At 43.6% G+C, this 11,808-nt stretch overlaps 1 protein-coding gene across 1 annotated transcript; it reads right to left on the bottom strand.

The window, feature by feature from the left end:
* Positions 1-589: 589 nt before the first annotated feature.
* Positions 590-10,504, bottom strand: parapinopsina (parapinopsin a; the record flags this gene model as incomplete). The annotated part of the gene is made up of 4 exons (XM_084389711.1): positions 590-757; positions 1,484-1,726; positions 3,503-3,831; positions 10,237-10,504. 4 exons carry the CDS (start codon positions 10,502-10,504, stop codon positions 590-592), a joined length of 1,008 nt encoding a protein of 335 aa, XP_084245837.1.
* Positions 10,505-11,808: the final 1,304 nt, after the last annotated feature.

Genomic DNA, 11,808 nt, shown 5'->3' on the forward strand with positions numbered 1-11,808 from the left:
GGCGGAGCTACAACAGCTCATGTCCTTTTACCTCACACACACACACACACACTGAAAATATCAAAAACTGTTCTGCCTTTTATGTTCAAACCGGAGTCGGACAAAGATGGAAAGACTCAAGAAGAAGTGACAACATGTAGAAGCAACAGGACATTTCTGAATGGTTAGTTGATGAATTTATGAAGCTGATGTGGAGTTATCTTCTAGTCACTGATTAGCATATTCTGTTATGATAATCTATCGTGTTCAGGGGGCGGGGTTTATGTAAATTCTAGGGTTGGTGATGTCACTAACGGGAGGAATGTGGTGTAGTCTCTACCAGCCGTTTGTTGTAGTTCTTAAAAAGCGATTTCTGTAAAAGCAAATATCTCCCTTTGCTCTGAACTTTGAGCGTCGTAACTTTGCAGATGTTGTTTATGCTCAAACAGCAACATTACACACTAACTAAAGTTAGAGAAGTCAAATCATGATCAACCACCCCTTTAAATATTCGAATGCAATATACAACCAATTAAAAAAAACACAGCCATAACAGAGCAAAACAATCATGGCAGTAAAGCCATGAAGAGAAAGCTGTCCTGCTCAGTCCTCAGTCCTGCGTCTGGGAGGATCCGGGCGGGACCGTTTGGGAGGATCCGGGCGAGACCTTGCTGCTCCTGCTGACGGAGGATACTGTGGTCTCTCTCTCCGAGTCTCCCGGTTCTCCGGCCCACGGGTTTCTGCCACACAGGAGGAACGGCACGGCACGGTCCCGGAACTGAGAGAGAGTTTCAGATCAAACATATCGGCTGAAAACTTCATTAAAGTGCCCCTATTATGCTGTTTTAAAGGCTGCTAATGTTGTTTTGGCGTCTCCTACAACAGATCCACATTCATCCGTGATCAAAAACACTGTAATGTCCTCATAATCTCCACTGCAGCGTCAGCTCTTTCCTCTCAGTGTCTGAAACACTTCCATCAAAGAGTCAGTCTCTCTAAGCTCCGCCTCTCTGAGAGCTGCTCTGCAGTGATTGGTCAGAAAGCAAACGCTCATTATCATATCTGAATCTCAGCTCTTGATCTCAGTGATACGAACAGTGACGATGGCGTGGGTTTCACCGTATCAATCTCATATAATAATATAAATGAACAACATGTGGTTAGTGTTAGGAATAGGGTTTGGTTTAGGGTCAGTTGCATGTAATTATGCATAATAAGCTATAAGCATAGTAAGTACATTCAACACTGAACTGACTTCAGCCGAAATGCATGATTTTCCTGTTATCACTGTGTATAAAGCTGACTTGACTTGACATGTAACATGGATATATACATTATTTTCATGTTTCACACAAAATATTTGATGTTGATGTTCATGAAACCCTGCAGAATGTTCAGTTTCAGGCAGAAGATGCTGATCTTATACTGTGTGTCTCTCTAAGCGTATTCCCATGCTCAGTTCAGCTCTGTCTCTGATGATCTGATGATGCGGTTCACGACTCACCTGTCTGTTCATGAATATGTAGATGATGGGGTTGAAAACCGTGCTGCTCTTGGCCAGGTACACGGGAACTGTGGCGATCACGGGGTCGATGTACAGGTCGGGGTCTGCGATCACAGACAGAGCGAGAGCGGCGTAGGGCAGCCAGGTGAGCAGAAAGGCCATCACCATGACGACCACCATACAGGCCACCTGCGTCTCGGCCCGCGAGGTGCTGCCGCCCTCGGACATCTCCAGCCGGCTCACCTGCACAGGTACAGCACACATCTCTCATCGACAGAACCAGGTACAGGTGAGAACCAGTTCGAAACCATGACAACTAATACATTACTAGATCTCAGGCAAAACCGTGACAAGGACGACAAACACGACAGAGAAACTAAACATGACCATGACAGAATACAGGGAATGGAGCAAACAAGGAAAGTCCACCTCAATTGTGGAACATATGACAGCCTTTACATGTTTCTCATCTTTCCCTCGGGTCATTTGGAAAAAAATAAAAACCCAGAGTGTTCATCAGAGGGTCCAAGACCACAGGACTTGTGTCGCACTTGAACCACCAATACACCCCAAAACATTTAATGGATTCGAGGAGTTTTGTGGTTGACATTAAAAAAAGTAACGAATCCTTCATTCACGGGTCAATTTGACCCCCTCAGGAATGAATGGAGTGCGAGGAATGCTTCAGTTCACATAGAAAACCCTAAAAATGCTCAAAATTCAAACTAAAAATGCTAAAACTTTACCAAAAAATGGTTTTATAATGTCTAAATGTGCATCTGAACGCATCCTGAAGAGAAACTGACTTTAGGACCCAGAGGAACAGCTCATTTGCTCCATATAGAGATATAAGGCCATCTAGAGTTATGAAATATCATCTTATATTATTTATTTCCCACAAGAGGTCGGCAAAGACTCCCAATGTAAGACATTTACAGCTGAATTAAAAGTTTTAAAGAGTTATTTTGAATTTAAGTTGTAAGAATGTGAGGAATGTGCTTAAATTACTATTTATTTATTATTTATTGATCAAATCTAGTAATTTAATGGAAAAAAGTGCATTTAAAAATAGAACAAACATTATCAAAATGAAATAAAACAAGCTTTCTGAAAAAGAAAAAAAAGTAAAATCGTAGGGCTTTGCGTCATTTTGACCCGCGAGGGAAAGATGTTACACAGTGCGAGGGAAGGATGATGATGAAGAGCTGTAAACATCTATCAAACACACTACAATTTCTGATACGGACAAATGTGCAAAACGACTTCCTCCCTCGACAGGAACATGTGGTGCGTTCAAGTCCTCCTGGGAAGTTCGTACTTGCGATGTGGGATGTCGGATACGACGGTATATCGTCAAGCCACTTTCGTCGGAGTAAGATGGCGGTGCTCTTTCTCTTAATTGATTACACAAAAATACAGCAAGGTTCTTAAAGGGATAGATCACCCAAAAATGAAAGTTCTGTCAGTAATTACTCTCCCTCATGTTGTTCAACCCCGTAAGACTTTCGTTCATCTTCGGAACACAAATTAAGATATTTTTTATTAAATCTGAGAGCTGCCTCAGTCCTGCATAGGCTTCTCTGGGATCGAAACTTGCCGGCCCAGAAAAGTTATCAAAGACATCGTTACATAGTCCAAGTGACTGCAGTGGCTCAACCACAAGTTTATCAAGCGACGGGAATACTTTTTGCACGCAAAAACCAACAAAAACAACGACTTTATTCAACTCTTCATTTTCGTCTGTGTGGGCCTGAATGAATGCGTTCAACTCGTACAGATCAGGCTTAAAGAAAACCTGTATTCCCACTCGCATTTAAGACATTGTTGTTCATGTGTGTTCAACTCTTAAATACGAACTTTACGAGATGACTTGAATGCACCGATAGTGTCGGCCCAGATCCAGTACACGTGGCCTCAACGCGCACCAGATGTGGGCCGGATCTGGGCCGACACTGTGTTGCTTCTCTATTAGCATGACCTCCTCTTAGTCTTCATGTTTTCCTGAGCGAGCGGATCTACCTGTCTCAGGGTCCACAGGAGGCGAGTGTAGGACACGATAATGACAGAGAAAGGCAGAGCGAAGCAGAGAAGGAAGTAGCAGATGATGTAGGAGACGTTGGCCCAGTTTCTGCTGTACCAGTCCGGAGCACAGCTGGTCCTCACGCCCTCCAGCTCGTACGCCCCCCACCCGAACAGAGGCGGTGTGTTCCAGAGGAACGACCAGAGCCAGGCCGCCACCACTCCGGCCACCGCATGCCTGGTGCTGAAGCTGAGCGAGCCCACGGGCCGGCACACCACCAGACAGCGCTCCAGCGAGATGATGGCCACCGAGCACAGGCCCGCGATACCTGTGGGAGAGAGTTTTCTGTATTTATGGATATTGTTGGTCTTGTACTGTATGTACGCATGCTGAAACACAAGCAACAACATTTCCCTAAGGGGATAATAAAGCAATCAGTCAATCAGTCAGTCAGTCAGTCAATCAATCAATCAATCAATCAATCAATCAATCAATCAATCAATCAATCAATCAATCAATCAAGCAAGCAGTCAATCAATCAATCAATCAATCAATCAGTCAAGCAGTCAATCAATCAATCAATCAATCAATCAAGCAGTCAATCAATCAATCAATCAATCAGTCAGTCAATCAGTCAATCAATCAATCAATCAATCAATCAATCAAGCAGTCAATCAGTCAATCAGTCAATCAATCAATCAATCAGTACAAGCAGTCAATCAATCAATCAATCAATCAATCAATCAATCAATCAACCAACCAGTCAAGCAGTCAAGCAGTCAATCAATCAATCAATCAATCAATCAATCAATCAATCAATCAATCAAGCAGTCAATCAATCAATCAATCAATCAGTCAGTCAATCAGTCAATCAGTCAATCAGTCAATCAATCAATCAATCAATCAATCAATCAATCAATCAATCAATCAATCAGTCAATCAGCCAATCAATCAGTCAGTCAGTCAATCAATCAATCAATCAATCAATCAATCAATCAATCAGTACAAGCAGCTTCACAAGGAAATCTTTCACAAAAGATTGTACACAAAAATCTTGTGTACAATCTTGCAATCCATGCAAAAGAAAGAACAGACCCTCTGCTTTTAAACAAACAAAACCCGTTTTATTCTAGCATTCTTTTTTGCATGTTCTGCTGTTTAGCACGCTTTCTTTTTTAATCAACACTTGATTGTGGGTAAGTTTCATAAAAAAGCAACATTTCGAGCAAAAAGCTGATAAAATAGCGTTTAGTCAAAGTCTTCATCCAGAAGGGATTCAGAGCGATGATTAAGGTGTCGATCGAGTTCATCAACACTCTCAAAGCTTCAGTCGTTTCCTCTTCATGGTTCAACATTTCATTCAGTAACATTAGACCGTTTTGATTTATATGCTGTTTAATGTTGATGATCACATTATTTTACAACAGCATATGATTCAAAATGATATCGCTTGTTTCTGCTTCTTCTTCTCCTGTGTTTTGATCAGGAGATTCAGTACTTGTTCAGTAGATGTGTAATAGCGCCCCCTACCGTATAACAGTGAAAACACAGAAAGCCGGAAATGTCCGTAAATGACAGGGAAAGAGTTAAAAGAACAATAGTGTCATTATTCAGCTCAATTTCTGTTCTCTTTTGTTCAAGTTTTGAGCCTTTTAATAAAACACACTTCAAATTTCAAGAAAAATAGTCCCTTTATCAAGATCAGTGGTTCTGAACTGGTGGAAAGTGACCCAGAACTGGGCCGCGGGTCTGTTCTGATCGTGGACATGGACCAATATAAAGCTAAATGTAAATGATAATATCTAACATAACTAACCGTTTATACACTGTAAAAAAAAAGCTGTTAAATTTAGGGTAAAAAAACGGCAGCTGTGGTTGCCAGAAATGTACAAATAAAAAATAAAAAAAACGGTAGCAACATTTAAGGTTCCCTTTTGAAAGGGCACTTGCACTGCGCTGATGACGCTATGGGGAACGCCTCCGCGTGAACCGGAGTCTGAAGCACTTATCTAATCACAGCAATCCTATTGGCCAACGACAGCCTATGACATCACTACTAGTGTGACCCGGAAGTATATAAGGGGCGCCTGGAGAACATGCCAACAGCAGAGCCCGTCTACGGAGAGCCTGCCCACTCCCTATTGAGTCCGATTGTACCGAATGTTGGTTGTAGTTCCACCAGAGCTCCACTGGGGGCGATCGCCCATGAGTGCAGAATGAATGGGAGTCTATGGGGCTAGACGGCTAGATTTTTCTCTTTCACCCGATTGTCACGTTAGATACAAACAAAACCGAGGACTCAATTGCAGCCAAAACAAGAAGAACTTTAATAAAAAAATACAATAACAAAAATACCCACGAGGGGGAAAAATACAAGAAACTCTGAAACAGAACTGGGACTGGAAACAGAACACCAAACATAGACAACGTAACCACACAAGACTACAGACACAAGGAGACTAAATAGGGGAGCAAACAAAGGAGGGTAACGAACACAACAGGTGGGGCAAATTAACCAATAACTAGCTAACAAGATGGGCGGGGCTAACAATGAACATGAGCACCTGACTTAACATAACCAACACCCAAGTGCAAAACAAGACAGGACAGACATGTGACACCGATTGCCGTTGAGAAATCTCAGATTTGATAGTAGGTTTTGCAAGTTCAGCATGGGTTATAGGTCGAAAGTTGAATGAACGAGTACTTATGTCCTTTCGATTTCTTTCAGGTTGAGTTGTTGTTGCCCATAACATGCTAGCATTCTGCTAATGAATGCTGATTGGTCAGTGAAGGACTGATTACGGCCAGAGATACCGCTTGATGGCATCGTGGCATCCGAAGCGGGACCAGAAACAAACAAAACAAAAACTCGTCTAGCACGTGTGTTTACCTGTGTCAGCTGTGTGTGTGTTTCCCTGTGTCAGCTGTGTTGTGTGTTTCCCTGTGTCAGCTGTGTTGTGTGTTTACCTGTGTCAGCTGTGGTGTGTGTTTACCTGTGTCAGCTGTGTTGTGTGTTTACCTGTGTCAGCTGTGGTGTGTGTTTACCTGTGTCAGCTGTGGTGTGTGTTTACCTGTGTCATCTGTGTGTGTTTACCTGTGTCAGCTGTGTTGTGTGTTTACCTGTGTCAGCTGTGTTGTGTGTTTACCTGTGTCAGCTGTGTGTGTTTCCCTGTGTCAGCTGTGTGTGTTTACCTGTGTCAGCTGTGTGTGTTTCCCTGTGTCAGCTGTGTGTGTTTACCTGTGTCAGCTGTGTGTGTTTACCTGTGTCAGCTGTGTTGTGTGTTTACCTGTGTCAGCTGTGTGTGTTTACCTGTGTCAGCTGTGTTGTGTGTTTACCTGTGTCAGCTGTGTTGTGTGTTTACCTGTGTCAGCTGTGTTGTGTGTTTACCTGTGTCAGCTGTGTTGTGTGTTTGCCTGTGTCAGCTGTGTGTGTTTGCCTGTGTCAGCTGTGTTGTGTGTTTACCTGTGTCAGCTGTGTTGTGTGTTTACCTGTGTCAGCTGTGGTGTGTGTTTACCTGTGTCAGCTGTGTGTGTGTTTACCTGTGTCAGCTGTGTTGTGTGTTTACCTGTGTCAGCTGTGTGTGTTTGCCTGTGTCAGCTGTGTTGTGTGTTTACCTGTGTCAGCTGTGTTGTGTGTTTACCTGTGTCAGCTGTGTTGTGTGTTTACCTGTGTCAGCTGTGGTGTGTGTTTACCTGTGTCATCTGTGTGTGTTTACCTGTGTCAGCTGTGTTGTGTGTTTACCTGTGTCAGCTGTGTTGTGTGTTTACCTGTGTCAGCTGTGTGTGTGTTTCCCTGTGTCAGCTGTGTGTGTTTACCTGTGTCAGCTGTGTGTGTTTCCCTGTGTCAGCTGTGTTGTGTGTTTACCTGTGTCAGCTGTGTTGTGTGTTTACCTGTGTCAGCTGTGTTGTGTGTTTACCTGTGTCAGCTGTGTTGTGTGTTTACCTGTGTCAGCTGTGTTGTGTGTTTACCTGTGTCAGCTGTGTGTGTTTGCCTGTGTCAGCTGTGTTGTGTGTTTACCTGTGTCAGCTGTGTTGTGTGTTTACCTGTGTCAGCTGTGGTGTGTGTTTACCTGTGTCAGCTGTGTGTGTGTTTACCTGTGTCAGCTGTGGTGTGTGTTTACCTGTGTCAGCTGTGGTGTGTGTTTACCTGTGTCAGCTGTGTGTGTGTTTACCTGTGTCAGCTGTGGTGTGTGTTTACCTGTGTCAGCTGTGTGTGTGTTTACCTGTGTCAGCTGTGTGTGTTTCCCTGTGTCAGCTGTGTTGTGTGTTTACCTGTGTCAGCTGTGTGTGTTTACCTGTGTCAGCTGTGTTGTGTGTTTACCTGTGTCAGCTGTGTGTGTTTACCTGTGTCAGCTGTGTTGTGTGTTTACCTGTGTCAGCTGTGTGTGTTTACCTGTGTCAGCTGTGTTGTGTGTTTACCTGTGTCAGCTGTGTGTGTTTACCTGTGTCAGCTGTGTTGTGTGTTTACCTGTGTCAGCTGTGTGTGTTTACCTGTGTCAGCTGTGTGTGTTTACCTGTGTCAGCTGTGTTGTGTGTTTACCTGTGTCAGCTGTGTGTGTTTACCTGTGTCAGCTGTGTTGTGTGTTTACCTGTGTCAGCTGTGTGTGTTTACCTGTGTCAGCTGTGTTGTGTGTTTCCCTGTGTCAGCTGTGTTGTCGATGCCTCGAGAGAAAAGAAAGTGCAGAGCGCAAAAGCACCAAAGTGACTGAAGGATTGCCGTAAAGCAGTATCTCTGGTCGTACATGTGTGTGACGTCATTGACACTTTAAAAGACTTTTTAAAGCAAATAAGTGACTCTAAAAAATCTAACACCCAGCAATGTGTAATTTATTTGCATCTCCTTTCGAATACAACATTCAAATTACTAGACAAACAATTATATCCTGAGAAAAGTGGATTTTGATGGCTGTAGCGCCATAGACCTCCATTCATTCTGCACTCGTCCTGTGAGCGCCCTCATATGGAGCCAGAGTGGAACTGCAACCAGTTCAGAAGCCGGAAGTGTACTGAGAGTGAAACTTCTCGCCATATTAGACATTCTCTGCCAACAGCTTTTTCGTCTTCAGGGACTGTTTTGCCTGTACGCTTCAACCTGAAACTTCAAAAACGTAATCATGGCTTGTGAAAAACGCTTCAGGAAGTGTGTGCATCTGTGTCTAAGATATTTGACACCTGATGACACACAAAACTTGTGTGTTTATTGTTTGGGCTCAGAGCACGCAGGATCAGTTCCTGAGGGATCTGCTTGTGCCAACTAGGAGTTTTTCCCTTGAGAAAACTCTTGTCAGCCGTCTTCTCAGGGGACGAGGGAAGTTGGAGAGAATTGTTCATCTCTCACGCCCCTCGGAGACTCGCGAGAGTGAGCTGTGCTGTATGAGGATGTGCTGTCAAAAAAAACGAATCCTCTGATCCAGCATCAAGTGCTCGGCTGGCTATAAAACCCCCCAGCCCAAGAGAGCAGGAGAGGCCGAACCCTCACAGCCGCCCTGCCCGTGTATGATGAGCTGTTGAGTGTTATGGAAATCGCTTCAGTGAGGCTTCAGCTGTCGTGGGAGCGCATGAGGGAAGACACCGCTTTCTTTCCAGCCATGATGCTCCAGCTCTCGTGAGCCTTCCATTCCTGCCGTCACCATCAGCGGGGCAACTCCGTGATGTATATCACGTATATCAGCTCGTATATCACCCTTCACCACCCATGCTCAGGTAGAGACAGATTAGTTACTCATGTGGGATGGTTAAGTATGCTCCCTTAAAGCCGCAGCACTGCCTGGGCTGACACCCGTGACAGTCGGAGCTGTAGGCCTCACAGTAGGCCTCCCGATAGTCCGGTAGCGTAAGACTGGGCTCCTCTTGCTTTAAAGGCTCGATAGCACTTCTACCACTGCCATAATTGGCATGCACTCCCCTCAACATGGCGGCGTTGGCATGTTCTCCAGGCTCCCCTTATATGCTTCTGGGTCGCACTTGCAGTGATGTCATAGGCTGTCGCCGGCCAATAGGATTGCTGTTCCCCATACCGTCATCGACGCAGTGTCTCAGGGAACACAGGTTGCAGTCGTAACCCAGAGGTTTTACACTTAACTTAAATTTACAGTATAAAAACATATTTCATTAACTAATATAATGTTAATTTACCGACCTATTGAAGTATTAATATCTGTTTTGTACCATTGTAATACACTGACAACTACCAATCACAGTGGAGATGAGAGTCACATGATGAATCAAAGCTCATCACAAGCAGCTTTTCCACAAGAAAGTTCATATTTATAATAGAAGCTGCAGAGAGTCATTCACACACACACACACACACACACACACACACACACACTAAACACAATCATGGAAACACATGACATTTAAAAAATGCAATAAACATTAATTTAACAACATTAAATGTAACATAAAACCCTAATGTGCATAACTGATTAGAAAAAGCTATGAAGAAACATATTTATTTCAGCACTATGACGTGTCACGCAGGGAACTGTGGGAATGTGTCAGTTTACACTTTTTCACTGTAAATTATACTCTATACATTTTCACTTCCAAAAACTGTATATTGAACAGTATTTTTCAGTAAAATCACATTAAATGTACAGTTAGATCCATCACCGTGTATAGTACGGAAACTATCTTTTACCGTTAAAATCATGATAGTTTTTAGTGTAGGGAAAACGACTATTTCACGGTAAAAAATGAAAAAACATAAAAGGTTCAACATGCTCACCGAAGAAGGCGACGGCGAAGCCCTCCAGCACACAGCCCAGCCGGCCCAGGCTGAAGTAGCCCATGGCACTGGTCAGTGTGGTGGGCAGCCCTCCGAACACGGCACAGCCCAGGTCCGCCACGGCCAGGTTCACCAGAGCGAAGTTCAGCGGCTGCCGGAGCTGCCTGTGCCTCAGCGTCACCACCACCACCGCCACGTTCAGCACGATGCCACACACCGAGAACACACCCATGATGACCGCCAGGATCGTGTAGCCCATCCGTGGCATGATGCCCTCGTTCACGGCACTGCTCGGCACAGCGCCTTCCCATGCAGTTAGGCCCATTCTCTCAAACTGAAGTGGAGGAGAATGGCATACAAGACTCCTCTGCTCTTTTTATGTCTGAATATGACATACTGGCTTACTGGGAAAATCCCTAGATCCGGATTGGGAATGGAATAATTCTGTCAGATTATGGAGATCTGGAGATCTATGATGGCACTCATCTAGATTGCCACATCAAACCATCCTTATATGAGCCTTATTGACCGACGAGGTCACAGTTGAAGACATTTCTCAGAAGTTCATTTCAGAGTAAGAAGAAAACCCTTGTGTGTTAATCAAAGAGCCTTTCTTTTAACCTTCCTTTCATGAGATTAAAATGAGTTCTGAATCATAGCAGTTAATTTGGCTAAACCCGAGATTGAGTCCTCCCTGCTTAGTGTTTTATCATGATTAATTATGATCTATGCGGCTCAAGACTCTGGCCCTTTAGAGAGTGGATGGACTTGATCAGTTGCAGTGATGTGCATGTTGTTCTGTGGTATTCCTGTGGTGTATTACTGAGGTTGGGATACAGGGAACACAGCTGTAACCGTGCACAGGTATGATCTGGGAATCACTGGAGTTCTGCCTCAGCCTGCTGTGGAACTGATGAGTGTGTTGCTTCGTTTTTTTGTGTGTTTGTTTGGGTAGTTTCTGTGTTACCCAGATCCTGGATCAGACATAACAACCCAGTGTTTGAGTTATTCATCGCAGGCTTTTTGCGCCCTCTTCAGGAGAGAGCAGTGCAGCTCCGTCAAACTGGTGCGTGTCTTCAGTAAAATACAGGTTTGCGTAAATGTCTTGTATCTATAAATTCGTTATTGTGCTGTTTATCATTTAATTTTATCCAAAGGAACATACAGGGGCGTGATGTGAGTCGCCTAAACGAGTGTCACGTCGATCTTTTTGGGTGATGGAAACGCCTGATGCCTTGCATAACATTTTATGACATTATAAAAAAAATATATACAGAATATAAATGCTTATAAAGTTAAAATATGTTGTCAGAACTGTACACAGATTATGGAGATTTCTGCTGCGAGTGAAACGCAGGGCGTTCCTGCGCTGAACACAAGCTGCTCACGAGATCCAGAGACATACAGTGGATTTTTACTTCTAATAATAAACGAGCTTAAATGTATGCAATATTCAAAACTAACTAAAATATTATACTGTAAAATATGCTAAAAAAATAAATAAAGGAATTATCATGCAAACCAGTGGTTGTGTTGAGTTTTTTTTTTCCATGTTTTTTTTTTGCAAAACAT

This window comes from Rutilus rutilus (genome assembly GCF_951802725.1).
Source record: "Rutilus rutilus genome assembly, chromosome: 19".
NCBI lineage: Eukaryota > Metazoa > Chordata > Actinopteri > Cypriniformes > Leuciscidae > Rutilus > Rutilus rutilus.